At 37.4% G+C, this 24,976-nt stretch overlaps 1 protein-coding gene across 3 annotated transcripts; it reads right to left on the bottom strand.

The window, feature by feature from the left end:
- Nucleotides 1–424: 424 nt before the first annotated feature.
- Nucleotides 425–24,190, bottom strand: TNFSF13B (tumor necrosis factor superfamily member 13b). 3 transcript variants are annotated; one of them, XM_017728529.1, is made up of 7 exons: nt 21,370–24,190; nt 12,572–12,750; nt 12,383–12,488; nt 4,453–4,509; nt 3,999–4,111; nt 3,751–3,901; nt 425–2,076 (listed from the first exon to the last, which is right to left on the bottom strand). In XM_017728529.1, exons 1-7 carry the CDS (start codon nt 21,452–21,454, stop codon nt 1,964–1,966), a joined length of 804 nt encoding a protein of 267 aa, XP_017584018.1. In that variant the 5' UTR covers nt 21,455–24,190; the 3' UTR covers nt 425–1,963. The 3 variants fall into 3 exon arrangements, with proteins under 3 accessions (XP_017584018.1, XP_017584017.1, XP_008627547.1); XM_017728528.1 differs by having other exon boundaries at nt 12,572–12,984; nt 21,370–21,416; XM_008629325.2 differs by lacking the exon at nt 21,370–24,190 and adding an exon at nt 17,986–19,008 and having other exon boundaries at nt 12,572–12,984.
- Between the last annotated feature and the right edge of the window lie 786 nt (nt 24,191–24,976).

Here is a 24,976-nt window from a genome sequence, read left to right as displayed (position 1 = left end):
TCTTGGCATCATTAATGTATGTCACTAATAACAGACAACTCACTGCATGCTAACAGTTTTTTTACCTACATGCAGCATTGCACAACCTTGGCTAAACTGAGGGGTCCTGTATAGGATTTAAAATGCCTTTTTGGCAAACTCAGCACATAAAAGTTTAATAACAATAATAATAAAAAAGACAAAAAAAACCAAAACCAAAAACAACAAAACAAAACACCAAAAAACCAGCTGCAGCTTTAGCTCCACAACACACAAATAAAAACATTTTAAAAAAGGGAGGACTTGCAGATATTTTGGAACTGTAGTTAAACTTCATAAAAATCCCAGTGTAAAAATCCAATACTCAAATGCTTATTGCTGAAATGTCTTCTTGAAGCCCAGAGAAGATGAATTAATTTTTTCATTAGTTTACCATGCTCTATAATTCTGAGATCCAAATCTCTTTTATTTATTGTCTATCACCATGAGAAATCAATCAAATCACAATTCATAAAAACAGACAAGGAGACTACAATATACAGAGCATCTTTTCTTTACTAAGTGAGCTTATATACCACAATTCTCAGGTCCTAAAAAATATTTTCAAATTAAGTACAATTCATTAGTGGGGGTTTTACTTTTTATCTATTCCAATACCACTTCAATGCTTCTTTAAGATCAGGGGAAAAAGTACAATAGCTCCTTTGACCATACAATATTTGGGGAAAAAAAAGGCATAAATACTATCTACTGAACTAAGTGGCCAGACAAAAGAAAGGGAAAAAGGACATCTGTTTATTCTTTCTACAGCTCTGAATATTTTTGTCAAACAGAGTTAAGCACTATATTCAAAACTGCAGAAAAAGCCTCTGAGATACAAGTGTATTTTCTTAGTTACATGGCTGGTTCCAGATCTATTGGATTTTTCTTTTTACTATATTGCATAGAATGGATCATAGCAAGAAGCAAGGGAAATACAAAAAAATATGTATGAAGTAATATTTCCATTAGATAAACTGTTCAAAAGAAGATAAAATTCTATGCCCAAATGCCCAAGACATATGTCTGTGTATATACTTTCAAATATATACAAATATATCTATATACTGTATATATATACACATCTTTATATGACTGCAGAAATTATGGAGCCAGAAATCCAATTCATGGTACTGTGTCTAATTTCACTGTGTTTCTTCCTGTGCCAGCCTTGTTTACATAGAAGTGTAGACATATTCCTTAACAAGCAGCAATGCTTTGAAGATTGAGCTGTTGAAGCATTTTACATGTCCTTTTTTCAGTAAAATTAATTCTAATTAGTAAATGCTAACAGATTTTAGTAATTTATTCACTTTTTGTTCACACAGAAGAAGCAAGACAGTGGCTACTCTTCTGTATATTTGTTTTCATTATCCCAGACATTTAGAATTTTTCCTTTCCCAGTATTTTTGGGGAAAGAAAAAAACCCCAAAACTCAGAACCCACCTAACAATTTCATTTTGTGGTGAGAAATCTACTGTTTGATGTTTCTTCCCCACACATTATATATCAAATACTTTATTGATGAAAGAATGCAAATCTAAGATACACTTTTATTTTAGATTTCCTTTTCAATCATGGATAACAATTCGATAGTCTGCAGTCCTGCTCATGCTGTTATTTTTGGTCAACTCCTTCTTTGATTTACCTTAGGACAACAAATTGTTTCAAAGCCAAAACCTCATTGCTTTATAGTTGTTATCTAGAGTCTCCCATTGTCTAAAATGAATTGGCTTTCTGGTAATCACATGGTGGCTATATCACAAGCATGTCTGGTATGTTTCCTGTTTTGGGTTTGCTTATTAAAGTGAAGAAAATTTTTAGAAGCCTGTGATGAATTAGGAGAGGCTGAATTGGAAGCTTTATTACAATCCAATATTTTTTCTGACAAAGGCATAGGTAGAGAAGAAAATGGCATTAAGCATAATAACAGAAATGAAAGGCTTCAGAGGAGTCTTACTGCACCAAAAAAAGTACCGTCTCCATCCAAGGATATTTTAGCCCTTCTCCGTGGTATTGTAAGTTGAAGTTCATCCCCTTCTTCTAATTTTGCAATGCCTGGCAAAAGATTTGGAATATTTTTAAGTTAATATATCAAATACACTATTTTATAAATGGTATTCAAAAGTCATTATGTGTCATCTTGCAAATGGAAGCATGGCTTGTTATTTGTGATGAGTGCTTTTATCTTAAGGCATAATCTTAGAGTTTACAGCCTATCCAAAGCGGACACTTAACATCTTCTGTGAAGCTGGACTTAATTTCCACACTGCACTCGGCATAACACAGTTCACTTAAGCAAACACTGCAAAAATTTCTAACAGTGGTGTACCCAGGTTCCTCATGTTATGGTGATGAGACAGTCAAAGTCAGCATTGAGTATTACTGGCCCTAAACCACTCCATTCCCACACTTCTGGAGGAGGTCTTATGAGCTTTACCAACCTAATGAATCAGCTTATCCACTGCAACTGCAGAGCACAAAAGTGCTTCCTGCCAGCCACACATCAGCTGATATAACCAAGAGCATCTTGCCTTCAAGCTGCAGCTGCTGAGCTGAGAACACATCTAACATCTGCTGTGACACATGCTCAACAGCATGAGAGAGAGCAGTCAGAACTGCTTTTCCAGGTGAAAACAGAACAGTGGGAATTTGGGAAGCAGGAATCATGAAGTGGCAAGATAGAGATCCTAGTTAAGAAATGGGAACAGTAATACAAGGGTAAAGTCAGAGTATACATGAAATTGAAGGTGGTTATGTTGCCAGAATGTGAGGCTGAGGGGCCAGAAAATTAAAGGAAATGTTTGGATAGCCTCAATTGCCAGGACAAAATATCTAGTTAGTTAGTTAGCTGGAATTTAATTTTATTTGGAAAAAAATTAGCTTCCTGCCACATCCCATTTGTTTAATGCCATTTATTGCTGACAGTCAACTCCATCACTCAGTGTTGCCCACTTTTTCATAACACATTGAAAAAAGAGTGCTGGAAAATAACCAAAGAGAAAACCCTCAAATCCACCATTAAGGTGAAGTGACGGACAGATAAGAGATGATAAATGAGGTTTTATAGGCCTTGACACCAACTCCTTAAATACTACTGCAGGAATATACACATACATTGAGCATTGAGCCTGCTGGACTTGCATTAAAAATTTTAATTGTTCTTTTTTGTGGTGTTTCTAATCTGTGCAGTCATAAAGAGCACCTTACAGGAATTAACTGTTTTTCATCTAACCAAAGACTAAAAATGCAGTAGCCTTTAAAAGGAGGAGAAATATCACAGTATGGTTTGCACATATTGGATGGCTAAAATTCGTATGTGACATTTCAAAGGAAAATATAGCTCTTTAATATAACTATTGTTATATTATTTTTATATATTATAAATATATATAATATTGCATATAACTAAATGTGGAATTCAACTCCTAAGTAAAACTGAGTTCTTCAATAAGGACAGTAGGTACTCCTCTGCCTCAGGCATCTAACTGGAAGCACCAAAATGTCTAACCATTTTACAGAGTCAATCAAGAGAGCAAAATTGTTCAGATCACCAAGTTAGATGCATAATCTCCAACTGTTGATACTTTATATAAAACCGTATCTTCTGAAAGTATTCTGTAATTTTGCAGTTAGTTCTTTATGACTGCTACAATACAATTGCCCAACACTAGAGATTCCATTTGATACAGTTTATTTGCAAACAAAGAAAAGGAAAATGCAGATATTTACCAGCAGTATAGCAAGAATTATTTGGATAAGACTGTGGCATATTTTGGATGCAGCGAAACAATGTCACCAAGCTGAGATCATCACCAAACACATGAGCCTTCTTCCTCTGTATTAGGTGTCCCATAGCAAATGTTGTATCCGTATATAAAACCTACAGATAGAGGAGGTGAAAACTTCAAACTTAATGTATGGAGGCATTGAAAAATCCTTACAAAAGTCAGATGCTGAAGTGAACTGAGCCTTCTCACCTGGCCATATATGAAAAAATAACCCGTTTCTTTGACCACTATTTTATTTCCTTGTTCTTCCAGAGCTGTTCCACGTTTAAAGCTCAGGAGCCAAGGGACAATGCTTGAATCATCTAAAAGAAAAAATAATTTTGGGTGATCAGAAAGGTTATATTCTTCCTTTTCACTGGCCAAAAATTAACAAAGCTGACTTCTAGACAAAACTTCCAGTCTTACTAGCTGGATTTCCCCACAGAAAAGATGATATTTGCAAGAGACATCCAGATATAGGGACCTTCCAGATGCAGGGACCTTGTTGTTTTTTGTTTTATTTTGTTATTGGTGGGGGTTTTTTTAATTTTTAAGTTTGTTGTCAAAACTCAGTCAAAACTTCTACTGCTTAGAAGTTAGGAAAATTTTTTGAAACAGTTATCCCATGGAATAGTTAACTATAAATCATGGCACATATTCTTACCTTTCTGTTGGATATCACTTTTGCTGTCAGCAATCAGTTGCAAGCAGGCCTGCAGCACTGCAAAGTGAAAGCATTTTGAAATCAAAGAAACATAAGTGAGTAATAGAATAGAGTAAACTTATGAAACTACTTTAAGAAAAAAAAAGGACACGAAAGAAATCTCTTAGTCTCACCACTTATTTTAAAACAGAACCTATTGGTTTTAACACAGATCTTACTCAAGTGTGCAAAACAAAAATTCCTGTCACAACACATGCTAGATGACTTTCAGAGATCATGCAGCTAAGTGGGAGGCCTCAGGTAGCAGCACAAGTAACACCTGCTTCTTTTAATATCTGGTCCTAATAAAATTATGTAGCAGTAAGTCAAATGAGCTAGAAATCACCAGGTCAATTAGCCTTGTTAATTTTCTAAGCAAAAGCTTGAAAAAAGCCCCAACCCTGCCAGCTATGATAGATAGCAGATTTTCTGTGTTTGCCATATTATTTAGAGAAATGACTTTCCAGTTATAGTGCTATAAAATATTAGTCATATATACTGGTTATATGGTACTTTCATAATAAATTCTCAAAATCCATATATATGTACTTTCAATATGTTTTCAGATACTGTCATGGTTTAGCATAGTTTGGGTTTTTTGTTAAAGAGGGCTCCATCAGCCACTACAGATATGTACACTCAGTCAACCTATATTGAGACTAAGAGGGAAAATAGAGAGATGACTCCTAGCAAATTAATGCACACATAACAGATAGCTTAGTATCTGTCAAAATGTGTTGCTCAAAACTGTAGACTGGGGACACTAATGAGAAATTAGGTGCTTGTTCAGAGAAAAATACTGAAGAATGTTAAAATACAGATTTGCAAGTGAAACGAAGATCTTATAAAAAATCCTGCTAAGCGTAAGTGTCAGGCAACAGGATAAAAGGAAAAAAGAATAGCTGCATTTGCCTGGAGCAGATTTTAATCAAAACATCTGGTTCTCATGCTACTTTGAAGGATGGAAAACTGAATAGTAACATTTACTGCACTTGACAGAGACCAAATGAATTTACTAAGAGTCAAGAGAAGAAAATTCTGCCATGGATTGCTCCATTTTGTTTATCACTTTTCAGCCAAGAAGGCTGTGGGTCAGATTTGGCCACACGGATTTGGCTATAATGGGTAGTGCCATGGATCTGTGGGATCCTGTTTCTATGTCTGCCAGTGGTACCCACATGAGCAACCAAGTGTCCAGTAGCACAAACCTCTTGCTGCACAGCAGGTAGTGAGAGGATGTGGGTGGAAAGCAGACTCTTTCTGTTTCTAAGTTTCCTTTTTAAGGGGTCCTTCTTGAAAACAGCAGAAGAAGGCTGGTTGTTCACCAGCACTCAGCCATGCCAGCTGGCAGCGCACAAGGATTCAAGTGCACATCTGGGGATGCTCCAGTGCCAGAATGATCACAGCCTGCAAGCCCTAGTTATGTTAATAGAAATGCTATCATCCAAACTCCTGTCTCCCACACTGAAATGTGTCCTTGAGTCCTATCAATACACATCAGTAACGTGCTACAGTCTACAGATTTTTTTCAAGCCAAGAATTTAAAGGCATCTGAATTATCTGCCTTCTGGTAAGGAATAAAAACACCCAAGCCAACCAAAAATTTAAAAAGGTATTATAATTCAGACATTTTTCTATCACACTTGTGAGCAAAACACTTTTCTGGAAAATAAACTTCTAAATAAAATTAAAATGGGATTTTGTGGAGATGTACAACACAGCACATCAGTCAATTAATTTCACAAGACATTAATTCTTCTTTGGGACAAAATGCCTTCCTAGTGAATGGAATTTGCTGATTCCCCAGTATTTCAGTAAGCTAAATCAAAATTTTAATTCCTGCTTTTAAAAGAACCAACTAGTATGGCCACTGGATTTTCCACCAACCCAGTGAGAGGATTTGTGATGATTCCCACTAGCCAGCTGCTATCCAGCTGGGTACCAGTGAGTAGTGTCTACAAGCACCAAAACTTATGGCTACTTTAGCAACTCTTGTTAAAACTGCTCGGCAAACTTGGTGGGCATTTTTGAAACTATCCTAATTCTCACTTTGCCAGTCTGAATTTCTGTTTCAGCTGGTTGCAGCACTGAAATACTAGTCAGCATTGCTGAGAACTGCTCACAGTAATTAAAATCTGCAAGATCAGAACAGTCTGAGATCAACTCCATCTTTTTAAAACACATGCTAACTCTATTCTACAGACATCAGATCTACACTTAATCTCTAAAAAAAAATTCTGTCTCTTTTAATACATGCAGATAGGAATAAACCTCCACAGAATATAGTAAGCTTGTTTTTGAAAAAAATGGATGCAATAGTGTCCTTCATGACAATAAGGAGACAGAAACTAGCATAGTGGCCATTTTGCCTAAAGCTACAAAAGACAAACAATATCTAAAAAAGTGCTTGAGGGACTGAACAACATCATGCTTCAAAAATATGTTCTGAATCCAAAGTTGACCCATAACTATTTCCAGTATATACAAGTACTTCACTTTGACTTCAGTGGAACTACTTACATGCCTAAAATTAAGTAATTCATTGAAACAAATTCCAAGTAAACACTACTACTATTAAGGAGAAGATATGGACATACAAAGCACATTTTTTGAGTGAATTAACAGAAGTTTTCAGTAAAAAGTTAACGTTGTTAAGAAATGCTTCCAATTCTATTCCAAGAAGTACCCTAATCTTACCTTAAATACAATATGAAGAATATATGTATATCAAAATACACATTGAATAGTTGCTATTGGTACTGTGAAGAATAAATCAAAAGCTCTACCTGAATCTTTCAGCCTAGTATAAAACAAACTTGAGCAACATCTTTGTAGTCCAAAGGCTTTTTGAATAATTAATAATGAAAGCAGAATACAGGATTAATAAAATACATCTTGAAAATGTGTAAAAACATCTAGACTGAGTATCACCATGAGATCTAGCTGTATAAAAGTGTATCTAGAATGCTAAAGCGTTCCCCACCCTCTTTTGACTTTAAATAATAGCTTTGCTTTGACGTACATTCTTTTTTTCCGCTGATTTTAATTACTCTGCAGGCTGTGGGTTGGCAGAAGTTCATTTCAGAGTCTGTCTTATTCCATGAACAGAAGACCCAATTCTGAAGAAGTTAGTCAGTCCAGACGCCTTTATAAACCACAGCCGGCACACGAAGTGATGTGTTCTCTACTGATTGAGCAATGTAGTCACAATTTAAAAAAACCTACTAGCTTTTGCTGCAGGGCAGCAACCCAGCTTTCTGCATATCTCCATGACTTAAGACCTTGTATTGGTAAAATAAAATTTTCCCTCACATGCAAGTTTTGTTATTATCTAAATTGCATAATAATTTTAGTATTTTGCGATCTCACTTAATGATCCATCCAAACAAAATTTCAAGTCTACTATATGTGAGCTCATGTATAAAATTTAAAGTTTTGATATCTGAGGCCTGAGACATCTGTGCCAATTTTTGCTGAAATAAAACCTAGGAAAAACCCTGACCTTGAAAAAAAACCCTCAGACCTGCTTATTTAGGTTCCTTTTTTATCTAGATCTGTTCTCTGTAGGATTCCCAAAGCACATTTAAACACTAGACAATTTAATTTGTAAGGGACAAGCATTTTCTTGAACCATTTGTAGTTCTTCTTCCCTTAACTTCTTGATTTCTCATGACAAGAGATCTTTTTCTAGTTTTTGCTTGTCCATTTTTATAAACTGGTGTTCATGAAGTCTATCACAGCAGAAACCAGGACAACTGGTTAATTTGGTGCTTTTTAATAGAGATGTCTTTATATGGCATTAATTATGGATTCAATCAGTCCCTGCATTAAAAGGCCTTGATCATACCTTGCAGGTATGACTAAGATCTAATAAATATCTTCAAAGAATTGGTAGCATTATTTTGACCTTCATAGAATTGCCAGTAACATGTTACAATCAGAAAAACAAGGGAATTGTTTACTAGGAATTCAGATTTCTATTATGAAGTCTAAAGCAGAATGTTGGTTTTAAAAATTAGAGCCTATTTGGTGTATTTTTGATTGTGCAGTGTTCTGCATAATGCACAGCACTGATTTATTCACTCATCCATTCAGTGAAATTCTTCATGTGAAATTGCAGGCATTGCATTAAGTAATTTTCTATCCTTTTGCATAGAAGGGTCTATTTCCTTTTGAATTAGGCTGTTGTCAGCAGAAACAAATCAGGATAACATATATTTTCAAGAAGTAGGCCTTTCTTTTTTCTTTTTAATTTGATTTGAATTTTTATTTTATATTTGACCTCTTCAAACAATAAAATATGGAGTATTGTGAATATTTGGTAAGGGAATTTTATATGTGGCATTTGTTTAAGTTAGTAACAAAAGCTTGCGTCTCAATTCAAAGATCACTAAAGTCAAGTACCACTTGTAAAACTTCTTGCTATCCCTCTGTCTCAGATATCTAAAGCAACAACATACAGAGTCAAAATACTTCCAACCAACAAATGGATTTTCCAGTACAGCAATTTTATCAAGAGGGATGGCAAAATTCTCACACCATTGTTGGAAGGCAATAGTTATTTCCTATGGACACAAATGATACTGGAGTGGAACTTGAGAATTGCTAGTAAAAAAAACAATTGCCAAGTAACATGCCAGGTTACCCTGCCTCACTGATTTGTGGAATTACATAGAAGCTCCTACATACATGCAAGGAGTTGGGCAACCTCAATACAGCAAAGTAAATGTAGTCCATGGGGACTCCAATCTGATCCCAGCAGGTCACCTGCATTTGAGTTTACAGAAGACCTGATTCTCACCTCCCTAGGCCATGGGAATCAGAATCCCACAATAATCATCAGAATGAGGCACTGAGGGAGTGTGAAAATGAAATTTGATGTTTGTACATTGGCTTAGACAACGGTACATAGATCTTATTCCTGGGCTCAAGTGCACGTGCAGCTTAGAGAGAAACACACAGGCAACAAAATCAATAATTATGAATAGAGTATAAAATTCAGGAGAGGTCTTTTGTTGTGGACCAGTTTTCCTCCACACACAAAATTTATAGAGAGAAAGATAAAAAGAAAAAGTGTATCTGTTGTTACGTGTCCTGATCTGACATTTGCCAGAAGCGTACTTTTCAAAATCAGCCATTACCTCCTACTCATTGTATCAAGAACTCTGGTTCTGACTGCTAGCTGTGCAGCTTTAGTTGGAATTGATGCTTGAAACACTTCTCTTCAACCTACCCAAGCTTGGAATTTTCACAAGACACAAAACGTGCAACTACTGATGACTAATAGTCTTATGCATCAGCACAGACAAATGCATACCCCATAAAATAAGAAACAACATTGTGTTAAATCCACTTCCATTCAGTTGTCCTTTAATCAAAATGCTAATTTGTGGCCACTTGTGTGCATTAAAATGGAAATTCAGTATGTTCAAGAAAGGCTGCGCTGAGTCTAAAAAAAGAGTGATGGGGTATCCATTCCTGGAATTTAGCAATTAAAATCTAAAAACCCCAGAACTGAACAATAACTTTATTTATAAAAAAAAATAATAGTTCTATATTTTACTTCTGCTCTCTGTTGAAGCACAAGAGAAGCAATTATATATCAGTGATGTTTTCAAATATTAACTTTCTAAGGAATCGATCCATATAAAAGTAAAATGATGGGTCAACAAATAATCATGAAATCAGACTCTACTTTGAGACCTTGCTGAAGCAAACAGAAGTAGGACAAGAACAGGCACCTCACTCAATATTCTAATTTATTTGCCATTATAACAGAATGAGTGCCACACATCTGCAGGACAGTTTGGAGGCTGATGGGATTCTGGTACCCAGATATGGATGTCAAAAGATCAAAATGCAGGGCCTGTAATTCTGTGTACATGACCAAGTAGTAGACTGGATTCAGCACCATGAACAACACCATGTTCTCCTATTTAACTCACCCTGCTAAAACAAAATCTAACTTTAACTAGTAGGTTCATGGTCATCAGTGAAATCTGATCTGAGAAAATATAGTATCTTACTGAACTCTGAAAAGCTAATTTTTTTGTAATTTTTTTGCAGGCAGAAAGCTAATTCTAACAACTTTTTATATAAATGCAAGATTTGCAATTTACTTTTTTTTCTTTTTTATATATAAAAATATGAGGTTCATGTTAGAAAACATTTTTGTAATAGGTCAACTGATGTAGTTTTTCCCTTTAAAATGGATGTTCATATTCTGTGTTGTCATCCATCCTAAACAACTTTAAAGACAGCTATACCTTAAAAAATGTTTACAGAAATAAGTAGCTTAATTGAAATTTTAGTGTTAGAGGTATAATCAGAGGTGGCTACATGATGAGAAGAATCTAAAGTCTACACTGAAGCACAGCTGAGGAGCCCCAAACACTGCTCACCTCAAAGAGCAATAAGGCTAAAGATGAAAGCTATTGTCAAGGAAACTGGATTGCTTGCAGAGTATTGATGCTCTAACATTCATTTAAAGAAAAGACATCTCCTTATTTTTTGACTTTTGTACTTTAGATCACTTGTTTTTATTTGGGAGTTCCTAGGGTGGGGAGGGCAGGGGAACTCTGTGGTTCCTGTGATAGGAAACAGGCTACAAGAAATACAATTTAAGCAATCATGACCTCAGTCCTGTTTGCGAAATCTTTCTTAGCCAAGATCCTGAATCAAAGACTACTAATGAAATAGAATAAATCCCATATAAACCTGTGGATTTTAGGTGATGTCCTAAATTAATGGGGTTTTTTTGAATATTGGGAGTAAGTAGAGGGATTATACTCTAGAACTTAAATTTCATTTAGCTTACTTGAAGCTCAAGTGAAATACATTTCATGTTAGTTGCCCAGTGAGAAACACATTTTAAGCAAACCTTCATCTAGTCTTTACCAATAATTTACTCCATTTCAAGTTCTCTAAATAGTTTAAGATATCAGTTAAAATAATATAAAAGTATACATAGGAAGAGTGAACTGATTTAGCAGCTCAGGAATATTTTTAGTTACTCAGTGCAATTAGAGTATGTGCGCAAACTGGTATAATAAAATTCTGTGTTTCATCTTATAAGGCCCCACTGTGTTTGGAAAAAGAAAGAAATGCAGGTATTTTATCCCCAAAGGAAACAAATATATCCCATTATTATGTCAACACTATAATATACATTGGAGACCTTTTATGGAGCACAGTCGTCAGTGTTCTTTGCAGAACCTTTTAAAAAGGAGAACCATGACAAAAAAAAAAAAAATCTTACTGGATAGGAATTCCTTTATTAATTTTACTATTTATTGATAGGTTGTTTTAATGTAGAAATGATGCTAAACTTCTGAATTCCTTGTAGTCTGCCTCTTTTGCCAGGTACAAGCCAGCCTTTCTCCTTGAAAGCTCCTATTTCCCTAAAGTTCTCATTACTTCTCTCTTTTCTGTTTCCCAGAAAAATGAATTGGCATTTTTATTAATAGATTTCCCTCCCTACTATTATCAGAGAGAATTGAACAATTGAAAATCTGAATGATTTGAAGTTGCCTTTTTCAACTCTAACGCTTCATGCAGATTTGGGATACAACATTCAAAGTTCAACCTGCAGATAGCATAAATATCTGGTACCTTAAACAGTATGTCCCTACTCATTGCAGGACCATTGGACTACATGGCCTTTTAAAGGTCCCTTCAAAGCCAAAACACTCTGTGATTCAATATTCTATCCTTTAAGAGAATATGCCCATGGTTAACACTATTCATCCACCAATAATTTTGAAAACCAGAATGGGCTCTGGGAGCATGGATAAACTGACAGGAGAAAGAAAACATGAATCAAACACTCCTGCTTTTCTCTAGACAGGATCCAACTGCGGCATCCCAACCCACTTCATCAGCTGGTATTTACCTTTTTCTTCTGTGTTGGCGGCAGACCGCCTGCCCCTGTTTCTACTCCCGTTCCAGATTTCCTTTTGGAAGCTCTCAACCGGACCAGTACCAGCAAGCCTGCTCTCCTATCAAGGAGAAGCAACAGTCAGTGAAAGCAGCCCCACATTTGCCCATGCCCTGCGAGTCAAAACCCACCCCTCCAGCTTACCTGCCTGGCGTCAGCTGCAGACACTTGCAGGAAGGAAGAAACAGGGGTACCTGCTTTATTTTCATCGGGGGACACGAGTGGCTGGTCTAGCGGAGACCGTGCCTGGACGCTGTAGATCAGCTCGCTGCGCAGAGCTTCTAGTTCTATTTTCAGGATGATAACATGGTAAAGAGACACTGCTGCAAGACAAGAGGACAGGAGCATTGCAAGCCACGGGAATGTGACAGAAAAAAGTCCCGTGGCGCCTGAAACAGCACCAGGGAGGGCAGAGGGAGAGGAGGCGGTATCCTTCTGTTGGATGACGTGCACACAGTCCACGGATTTCATCGCTGCTCTTTCCTTACTAAAGCCAGAGGGAGAGTTCAGCTGTCCCCTTCCGAGGTGCAATCCATGTTACCAGTTGCTCTCTGAAACTAAGGGCATCCAGAATAAGTGAACAAAACGCCCAGATCATTTCCTGTCATATGAAGCCGTTGATAGCACCATTAAACTTAATGTACAGAGTGAGCGTCTAAGATTCTGTCTTCCCTTTGTTTTCACCTCTCTGTGCTGCATTTTGGAAATGAATACTTTCTCACAAGCTACTTGTTCAACCTACCTTCCTCCTTTCACTTTCCACTAGTTATTTATGTGGCAGCTTGCTATAGCCATTTCCCATAATCTTTAAATTTTGGCACAGCCAGAACCACCAGTAATTTCGAGCCTTATCTAGAAGTGCAGAAACCATGTAAAGTTTCCTGGCAGCATTTCATCCAGTGCTCCTTAAAAGACATACACGTATGGCAGGCATGTGCCTCTGTGTGTGTGAAGGCATATAGATGTACTCTATATATACATTATATCATCTATATTAACACATTTATATTCATATCTAAAGTGCCAATATGCATACAGAGGAGACAAATTATTCAAAATAAGTTTTTTGTCCTTTCCTGAAAACAAAAGTGAAAAATACTCCCAGGTATGAGTCACAAATTATGGGTTTCTCAACTGTATGAAGTTGCAAAGTCTGCAGTTCAGTTCATCAAACTAACTTGAAAAGGGATGACATTTTATTAAACTTTTCTAATAAATACAGTCTCTCTAAAGAATTCAAGAACCTTCATTTATGCAAAAAGGAACACAAAGAAGCAGGGAGAAGAAATTGGCAGGGGGAACTAGAAGAGGTAAAAACTAGGGGATTGAAAAGAGTAAGAGAGGGGAAATAAGAACAAGGAGAAAGGGCAAATAATTATTTAGTGAATTTAAAAATTAAACATGACGCAAAACTTTCAACATGTATGCTGCCAACACTCAGGTGAATCCTGAGTGTCTGGTTTAAGTTCATCTTTTAAGATTTTTTAAGTCCTTTCATCTTAAAACCCTATATTAGGAATTCCTTTCTTTGCAACAGTAAGGCTACCTAGATATTCCACACACGTTCATATATTTTTTTATTCTCACACAAAATTCAACTTTTACCACTTTGTTCAAAGCTCCAGTGGTCTGGGACAGAAGAAAAAAGATAAACAGTATCACCATTATGGCTAAAATCAACAGGTTAACCCCTCTTACCATGCAAGTAAACTTTATCTTTGCAAAAGAGAAAACTTTTACAGGTCAGTCCAAATACTGTGTAATAAATCCTGATGACAACACCTATCAGAGTAGTTCAGATCAAGTTCTTTCTGTTGGGAAGGAGAAGGAAGAAGGAACAACAATAGAGTAACAACTTTCGTAGCCTCTTCCTCTTCTGTTTAAGGCTACAAGAAATTTAGTGTGATTATAAGCTTTATCATCTTCCGTTGTGATGCAAGGCACTCTTTTCCTTATTTTGTCACCTCCTGCAACCACACCATCCTGCACAGACAAGTAAATCTGTTCCCAAATGCAAAGGAAACAAATACACCATGTAGCTTAGCTTGTATCCAGAAGCCCCATACATGCTGTCAGAAATTATACAGAAATTGTGTGGGGTGGAAAAACCAGAATACCCATACCATTTCTGCTCCTATTTTCAAGGCTAAGTTAAGCTGTAAATGGGGCTGCATTTTGAAGTAAATTTAATGCGAACTAATGTAGGGGTTTTTTAACAGAATAAGCGATTATTAGAACTAAGCAGACATGCCTTCACGTGTCTCTAGACATCTGAGCATTACCAGCCTAGTACTGACTGCTCCAAAAATAAAAAATAATGTGACAGTTGTAAAAGAAGTGCTATTTTAGAAAATGAAACCGAGTGAGAGAATGGAAGTTATAACTAGCTATCCAGGAATACCAAGAAACTATTGGCCAGTGAGGTCTCTGCAGTCATTAATGTATCAGAAAATAACAGATCAGTGTATAAATAGCAGTGCTCTAGCCACTTCTAGAGAAAATAGGCTGCTCCCAGCCTCCACAGCCTCTTTAAATGGGGTCATTATTTGGGCTGACAAAATAATTGTGGTGACATAGAGGACTTCTGTAAGACATCTGGCTCTGTCTTGCTTATCATTCTGATCAATGAGAATTTCAAAGGGGAGATGAGGAAAATCACAACAGCCCACAGATGGGAAATTGTTAAATTCAATAGGCATTTGTAGCTGAGCATCAAAGGGATCTCTCTGTTGGCAACCTTGTGTTGTTCTGTAGATTTATAAGCAGTTATGTGGTTTAGAAGAAAATACAACTTCAGACAACTTCTGTGATGACAAAAATGGGAACAGTAAATAGTGACAGTAAGACGTCATTCATGAAAACGAGCATGAGTTACCTAGAAATAGACTTGGTTGAACAACTTCTAATATAATCAAATGGAGCTTCAGTTAATTGCAGATTGCTAATTGCATTAAATTAAATCACAAAAATTACTTTAAAAAAACCCCAAAACCCCCCCAAAAAACCCCACACCAAACAAAAAACCCCATGCTAGTTGCAGAGCCTAGAACCCGAGGAGTCGATGCCTCAATGCTTGCCACTATGTCTTCTCATAACATACTCTCCTTATGATTCCTCTTGTTGGCAGAGCTGCAAAGTAGTCCTTAGCCTGCTTAAAGCAAAGTCAGTAAGATTAGCACATGCTGTTTCTACTGTGTTTTAAACCAAGGTGTGACTAAAGAGGACCAAGGAGTGCTCGGATCAGCCTCCCATTAGGAGACATGGGAAGGTGATGATTTCAGCTGAACACAAGCTCTCAGTGCAATATTCTTGTTGAAACAGAGGTATACTATTTGGATATATATGCTAGGAGAAAACAGCATCATGCTTTTATATTGACAAACCTATTTGCATATAGCTAAGACTGACAAAACTGAACAGTGAAAAAGGTCAAAAATCCAGAATGAATACAAGAGACCTAGAGAACTAATCTCAGAAAGGGTATTCAGTTTTTGGTTAGCAGCCTGCTTCTACTGGACAGCCTTCCTGAAAATCCTTTTGCAAACATTTGTACCACATCAACAATTTTTGACTCAAGACACATGTGGGCAGAAAAACCTTAGGGGCTGCCTCAGGACCAGTTCAAAGCAGCATTTTTCAAACTATTTCTACAAAAGAAAATGTCACTGCATTAAACTGCAGAAATCTAGCCCTGGGCATCTAACTCTGCAAGCAAATAAGAATAAGCGCTCATAGAAAAGGTGTCCTGAAAATATGGTCTTTTTGCATGCACAGTACATGATCTGTGCATACACCATAGTGTCTCCTTAACCCAAAGGATGAGCTATGGTGAACACTCAGATTAACTGACCAAAAAAACCTCTTTAATTTAGCTGAGGAAAACTATAAAGAAATGCCTTGGCTAGTCAAAGAATTCTACTTAACCAAGTCTTTTACTTCCAGGGAAAAGGGCAAACATTTTAGGTAAAATTCAAAATAATAAATAAATGAAAACCAAAATGCAACACATTACTACTGAAGACTCTTAAAGGTGAGACTGTTTCATGAAAACACAGGAAAATGAGTTCCTGAACAAAATTAAGGCTTGTTAAAATTTCCAAGATGTTACAGCAGAAACAAGCCCTGTAATTCTATGCAAGCAATTACTTTTTTCATTTCCATTATGCAGACTATCAGATGAAATTATCAAGATAGGTCCTGCTAACCTGAAAACTTATAAAAAAATCAACATTACATCTGTAGGGAACCAAGGCAGAGATAGTAACCAGTCATACAGGAAATTTGTGGTTGAACCAGAAACTGAATTCTTGATTTCCTGAAATCCAGTTATGTTCTTTAACCACAAAAGCATCTTCTTTGTGGGGGAGGAAAAACCCATAATGAAGTTTAATGTGCAAAAGAGAAGCAGTTGATATGACTGTGAAGGCTTGGGTAAAAACCCATGAACATGAAAGTTTGCTTAAAAGCCAGTGTTCTGTTTTTAAAAAGGAGTTTGTGCAGATGCTGCAACCCAGAGATCCAGGCAAGTGTGTCGAAGGCCACACTAAAAGTATGTCTCCAGTGGCAAGGGTCCAGCTTCACATACTTCTGAAGCAGCCACAAAATGGTCCCTGTGGTTATTACAAGAAAGAGACCATGATATCTTGCCTTACCACACAAGACAGTGCAGAACAGATAGAGGAGCACAGAAAAAGCAAAGGTTCCATTCTGAAATTTTCCATTTAATTTCAAGTCCTTTCTGAAGATGGACAAAATAGGAGTACTATTTTGGAAGAGATCAGAATAAATCCTGTATTATAGTTTTCTGCTATTAAAGAAATCTGTACTAAGAGTATTCACAGATATCCCTCTGAAACAGCAGACACTCCCTTCAAGAACACTTAATTAGCTCTTTCAGCCATTAACCAAAACTTATACGGTAACAAATCCTGGCAAGTTCTGCCTCACAAATGGATCCAAAAAGTAGTCATTTCTGTATACTCCACTCCTGTGGCTGTATAACTTACATCTTATTATTTTAACTTCTGTAAGCTGTTGAATACCTTGCAAGTAAAGGATGTGTTATACAAACAGTTAAAGCCTTATTTGTTAAATTACCTTATTAAAAGGAAAACAAAAAATTCTATGAGATTTTTCTGAAGCGAAAAGGGTAATCTTTTCTCTTTGCCTCAAAACTGCCGAGGATAATACAAATGTCTCTGCATATTTTAGATATGCCATCCTCGATTTATTCCTTGCAATATTTTATTTCTCTAGATATCTAGACAATTTGGGTCCAAATGCATACTATACAAAGTAAACCTACAGCTCACTTGCAGCCATTGTCACTTTTTATATGGTTATTACAGTGCTTTCGAAGAGAAAAGGAAGTGACACAAAGGAAAAGCAATTATTATAGGTGTCTTTCAAAGTATGCAGCAGAGCCAGCTAGAAAATAATTTTAAAAACATACAAAATATAAAAAGACAACCCAGGATTTATATACGACAGCAGCTAAATGCCAGCCTTCTCCCCTTCACCCCCTCCCCCCCCATGATGTTACAGCAATTGCTTCTTACTGCTCAGGGAAAAAGGAGCTCTGTCATACAGCTGAAGCCCACTTCTCTTACAGTCTCACTGGCTTTGCTACCCAGCAACATGGAGAACTGCATTTCTCCACCTCTTTGACACTATGCAACTTAAGAGATTTTGCACAGATGGGCTAAAAATGCATTTGTATGGTAACAAAATAAACACGGAGCCCTGGCCCTTCATGTGGGAGTGGCCGCTCTGCTGCTGCTACAGTCTGGAGACCTTCAAGAGAGAGCACCGGACAAGGATTCAAGTATTTTCAAATCATAATGTTATTTCTTCGTAGCTGTATGTAATTGCTACACTGTCCCTGAATCCTGGAGGACAGGCAGGAAAGGGTTCTCTGCCTGACCTTTCCCGTTGAATTTTTGTAAATAATTAGCCCATACCAGACGTTAAGTGTAATTCAAACCAGCTGTAGAACTTCCTTTCTATCTGACTTCAAGCAGCACAATCCGTTCCTTAGTTACTTGTCAAAGCTAGCGGCAACATCTCTCTGAACTTGGTACATGAACATACGTACATTTCTGTCAGCCACCTTGCAGCTTTGCAGTATTCAGCTCATTGCTTCAGATTATTAAGTACGTATCTCCAGTTGGGAGTGAAACCATGTTCTTTAATACCAATAAAACCAAGCCTGCTCTTAAGCTGCACTGCCTTTCGGAGAAAGAAAAACTGCTGTTTTTCCAAGCCTTACAAGCGTTACTCTACCCCCATCCAAGCTGAAGCATAACAAATTAGTCACATCAATGTTTTCAAAACAAATCCAGAAAATAATCAGTGTACCTTCCTTATCTACTTACAGAGACAGAACTCCGTACAAAGTCTAAAATGAAGACCCTGAATAGGTTCCAACAAGAGATTTAAAGCTCAGGCATGTTCAATATCTTTGCAGCAAATAATTTTTGTTTAGACAATGGTTCAGCATTTTCTCAAAACCTTATCTACCTTGTCTTTTTAACCTTTTTAACAGACAGCAAGCCTTTGGTCTAGGTTTCATTTCATAGTCATAGAAAGGCCTGTGTTGGAAGGGACCTTGTTCCAACACCCCTTTTGTAGGTATGGGCATCTTCTACTAGATTAAGTTGCTGAGAGCTTCATCCAGCCTGGCCTTGAACACATCCAGGGATGAGGCATCCACAACTTCTCTGGGCAACCTTTCCAGTGCCTCACCACCTTCACAGCAAAGAACTCCCTCCAAATATCTAATCTATACCTACTGTCTTTCAATTTTAAGCCTTTCCCTCTTGTGCTGTCACTACATGACTTTGTAAGAAGCCTCTCCATCTGTCTTGTATCCTCCCTCAGGTACTGTAAAGATGCAATTAGGTCACCCCAAAGCCTTTTCTTTTCCAGGCTGGACAAGCCCAATTCTCTTAGCTTTTTCTCATAGAAGAGGTGCTCCATCCCTCTATTAAGTTTGATGACCCTCCTCTAGACTCCCTCCAACACCTTAATGTCCTTCCTGTGCTGAAGAATCAAGAGCTGGATGCAGCACTGCAGGTGGGGTCTCACCAGAGCAGAGTAGAGGGGCAGAATCCCCTCCCTTGCCCTGCTGGCCATGCTGCTTTGGATGCAACCCAGGACATGTTTGGCTTTCTGGGGTGCAAACTCGCATTGCCAGGCCATTTCCAGCCTCTCATCCACCAGCACACCCCCAACTCCTTCTCGGCAGGGCTGCTCCAATTTTAGTTTAGATGTTCATATGCCCTCATGAATGTTTACTATGATTTAATCAGTACTTACAAATTCAGACAAAATTTCAAATATGGTGTTTTGCCTGATATGAAGGCCTATGCCTGTCTACTAAGCAAATGAATATAACATCATGAGACATTCCAGGACACAGTTTATGTTGCACTTTGTAGCCCAGCTGCTTATCAATTTTCAAGTAGGAAAAAGCAAATGCAAGACTTAGGTTCTCCAGAATAGCACAGTGCAAGTAAGTTTTAGTGATATAATTCACAAGACAGCAACCTGCTTCTCATTCAGTATTCAGATGAAGTACCCAATCTGGACTTGTTCCTGTACAGTCATTTCCTTCTTTACAAAAATTAGAAGTACCTTTTTTATTTTTTTTTCATTCCAAATTAATAGGTATCTTGAACAGTGTCCAAATGTACCACACATACACCCCACACCCACAGCCCCGTTTCCTAGGTACTGGGTTAAAAATGAACTGTAAGTAAGCCTTGCAGTAATTCAGGAGAGGACACACATTTTGCAGCCTTAGAAAAGACAGCAGTAAGCCCTTATTTTCTGGGTATTTCATATTAACCATGCCGAATGGGAGCAGAGGTGATATAAGCTTAGTAATGCATTTCTCTGTAAGAAAGTAGAAATTTCTTCAGACTGAGTATCCCACTCCGGCTACATGAATTAACTATAAATCTGAGTGGCATTATAGGATTTAAAATTGACATTTCAAATATTGCCAGCATAGGTGGTAAAACTAGTCAGAAACACTTCAAAATACTTCCTAATGGACATAATATTTAGACCATCTCTCAGATCCCCAGACAACAGAAATTTTGAAATGCAAAATGTGTTAGAAAGTGATGGAAAGCTACTACATACCAGTTTTACTAACACTTCTTGAAAGTAAGGATACATGACAAAGCTTAGAAATATATTTGTAATATGCTTTTTCCTCTGCTGTAATAGCTTTCCACAAATGGCACATCTAACAATGCAGATGTCTAGCCCATGTGCTCTGGCTTTAATAAGTGACTGAAAACAATACCTTGGGGTTGATCTGTTACCATGCAAACAAAACTACCCCTTCACAGATGCGGAAGACAGACCACAAACTAGAACAAGACATTAACAGCACTTTTAATGTATCAATTTATTGCATATGTCAGTACATAAAAATAGAAAAGTGTTTTTTGTAAAATTAACTTTATTGTAAAAACCAACTAGAATGATAATGTAAAACTTTGCCACAATTAGCACATATACAATAACATTTATGCTTTGTCTACAAAACTTAAGAATACTTTATAAGACAATTTTGCCTTAACTATATATTAAAGAAAAATCAAATAAAAAGCTTGCATCTCATAATCAGTGACTGTTTCTGAATTCAAAACACAAGTGTTATTTAGAACTTCAATATGCTATCTCTATTTACACTTCTGCGGGGTTCTACTCTAAATTATACAAGCAGGATGGCATTGCAAATTATACCTAATGGGATACATCAGGCTGATCCCACTACATGCAAGAGGCACTGATTTAATATTTGGCAGGAGTGCCCCTAGCAAAATCACCTGTCATTAACAAAAATAAAAATGTATTTTCCAATAATTGAATTATGAAATACAAATGGAGGTACGTCTGCATCTTTTTGCTAACAGAAAAGACCATACCTTGGACTCTCAATTCAGTCTTGCATTCTTCACTGTGAACATCCAACGTGACCCAAATTATTAGCTTAGAGATGCTGATATGCATATTTTGTATAAATAGTTAATCCTTCTGCCCTTCAGCTGAGAGATTGTCCATAGCCTACCAAATGCATTTGTGCTCTATTTCTAATTTTACCTGAGAAATGGACATGAGGGCTGCTAAACCAGTTAATGTTTCTCCAGAAGAAAGCACAGCTTACCTCTCTGCATTTCACAGTTCAGAAACAAATCCTGGGAATGTAAACTTGGGTTAGTAGGAAGCCTCAAGTATTTCCACTAATTAAAACCATACACATGTGTGCACACACAAGGTCTTATGCTTCCTTACAAGGAACTCTACTGCTACAGCTGTTCAACTCCTGACCCCCCTCTCCTGGAACTTTGTTTTTAGTTTTGTTTTTTTTAACTTAAATTTCCTCTTACAAAAGAGAAAATTCCTTTAACGAACATATTAACTAAGAGGCTTTCTTACAAACCTGTGAAAAGAACTCCTTCCCAAACTAGAAATTTATAAGTACAGGACAAATACTTGGGAAACATCTATACACAAATGGATAACTGTTATGGGAAAACATATAATGGTATTAAATAAAACAAATGCAACCGTATCATAACACACCTTTTGGCAATTTAAAGTTATTATTACTATGTTGCTTGCAGTTCAGTTTTTAGCAGCAGGTAACTGTGGTTTCCACCACACAGTCCATAAAATAAAAACAAGTCTTGACTTGTCAGAAGAGGTTTCTGCCCCCTCCACCCTCCCTCCCTTAAAGAACTGTATGCAGAGCAGTGGAATATTTGCATAAAAAATCACTTCCCTCCTATTTTCCTTCAGTGGATCTCATAACCAATGCAATGAAAAACAGCATGGATAACTATTCATTCACAAGTGTATGTGGCCAATCCATTAAGGGAGAAGTAAAACTGTGCAGATGTGGAAGGTGGAAGAAACTACCTAAGTGTAAAGGATGCATATATGACAATTGTGTCAACTCATACCCAGTACCTGCAAAATCAAAGTTTCATATTTATGTCCTGCAGACAATATAGTGAAAATATATGGCTTGATAATGAAAGTAATGTTTAGATACAGCCCACTTTGAAGAGTTTCAGATTGCCATAATCTAACACCACACATTTGACTTTGTCCTAGCAACTGTGTGCTCAAATAGGAATACTTCATTTGTATGCAAGTACCGCAGAATACTAGGGGTATTCTGGGGTTCAGAGTTTTGTTTTGATTGGTGGAAAGTGGGGTTAAATGCCATGTTACTTTAGAAATTGATGCTTTGTGAAACTCACCCCCAATGGTATTTAGCGGCAAGATATGACAACTTCTGAAACAATTACTTTCTCTTCATTCTGTCTCCAACAATTAATCTATTCTTTTGGCTTTATCAACTGATTTTTAGAAAAGCAGTATTTGACTGCTAATTTTCCTTCTCTCCCTCCACCTCTATTCTAAAGCAATGTAAAGTAGATGAAACAATCTATGCAAGCAGCTCACATCTCACTGTAGAATACATCAGGGAAAAGCAGTAGTATGTCTATCAACTCCTTTCTGCTATACAAACACTGCCTCATCTCCCAACCCCCAGCCAAACTTCTCCAACATACCTTGCCCATGTGCCCCCCTCACCAAAGGAAAAAAAAAAAAAATACCACCACTGTAAGCCTGAAAAGATAGTTTTGGTTTCACTCAGATTCAAAACTATGCTCTATGTTTTTATGTCTATAGATCCACAACGATGTATAGTTTTTTCAATCAACTCTAAGAAAACCTTAATAATAGGATCACAAAAGATACTTACCAGAGAAAGAAGCAACTTCTGGTATGTATATGTTTATTTAAAGATTTAAAATAAAGAAAAAAAGACATGTATGAAAAGATGTATCATCCTATCTCCAAACTACTGACAACTACTACCCATGTGTATGTAAGAACTATAATTCCATTAGGAGGCATAATCATTAAGGCACCAGTTCAGGAAAGCAGTTTTATTCAACCAGAAAACTTAAGCACAAGCTTAAAATATGACTGTCCCTCAGGAAACAGATTTTAAGTGTGTGCTGAGATGCTTTTCTGAATCAGGACAACATGGCAGAAAAGTTTATTTAAAATTTTGAATCCAAAGGGCAACTTTACAGATTGTGTAGATGATTTTCCAATTTGTTCTTTCCGTTAAAAAAAAAAAAAAAATATTTAGAAGAGGCAAACTCAGCTGCAGCGGATGAGAAATTAAACCTGCAGAAGAGATTTGAACAGCTCCCAAATGCCATTAGAGACTGAGCTAACAGCACAACTTTGATCACAGAGTCATCAAGGCTGGAAGAGACCTTCAAGGTCATCTAGTATAATCATCAACCTAACACCACCATAATCACCCCTAAGCCAAATCCCCAAGTGCCGCATCCAGATGTCTCTTGAAGGATTCCAGAGATGGTGATCCCACTACCTCTCTGGGCAACTTAGTCCAATGCCTAACCACTCCTTCAGTGAAATTTGTTTTATAATATCTAATTTGAACCTTCCTTGATGCAAGACCATTTCCTCTCATCCTTGCACTTGAAACATGGCAGAAGAGGCCAATCCTCACTTTGCTACAGCCTCCTTTCAAGTGGTTGTAGAGAGTGATAAGGTCTCCCCTGAGCCACCTTTTCTTCAGACTAAACACCACCAGATCCCTCAGCTGCTCCTCACAGGACTTGTGCTCCAGACCCTTCCCAGCTCCACTGCCCATCTCTGGACTCACTCCAGCACCCCAATATCTTTCTTGTAGTGAGGGGCCCAGAACTGAGCACAGGATTTGAGATGTGGCCTCACCAGTGCCACATATAGGGGGACAATCACTGCCCTGGTCCTGCTGGCCACACTATTGCAGATACAGGCCAAAATGCCATTGGCCTTCTTGGCCACTTGGACATACTGCTGGCTTACATCCAGCTGGCTGTTGACCAGCACCTCCAAGTCTCTTTTCTGCTGACCAGCTCTCAAGCCACTCTTCCCCCAGCCTGTAGCACTGGACGGGGTTGTTGTGACCCAAGTGCAGGACCCGGCCTTGGGCCTTGCTGAACCTCATGCAGCTGGCCTTGGCTCATTGCTCCAGTCAGTCAGTATCTGCAGAGCCTTCCTACCCTCACGGATATGGCCACCTAGGGCTTCTGCTCATTTTCATTATCCTTACTGTAACAACTGTACACATTAATCTCTAATCATGTGATCACTAGTAATTATTTGAATTTGTTTCTTTAGGAGGTATAAATAAAGGGCACAAACATTTAACTACACCAGTAGAAGTCTGAACACAAAAACCTACTTTTACCTTGTATGACCACTCATTTTGCCTTGAGAAACACCACCTCAAATGCACAAGCAGACTAATAATAACAAATAGTTTGCCTGTACATTACTGAGGAGAGCCTGAGGCAGAAAGGAGCTTAGATTGCACTGATCTCTTTTTGAAAGTTACTTCTATTTTCTATGGAAAAATTGCCTGGGTAAAATCCTGAAGTCATGATGTTAGGCACATACAACCTTCTGTGCACTATTATAATAAAAACAGTAAAT

This window comes from Corvus brachyrhynchos, unplaced genomic scaffold, assembly GCF_000691975.1.
Source record: "Corvus brachyrhynchos isolate BGI_N302 unplaced genomic scaffold, ASM69197v1 scaffold92, whole genome shotgun sequence".
Classification (NCBI taxonomy): domain Eukaryota; kingdom Metazoa; phylum Chordata; class Aves; order Passeriformes; family Corvidae; genus Corvus; species Corvus brachyrhynchos.
The sequence above is the reverse complement of the archived record's forward strand: the minus strand, read 5'-3'. Positions and strand labels throughout refer to the sequence as shown.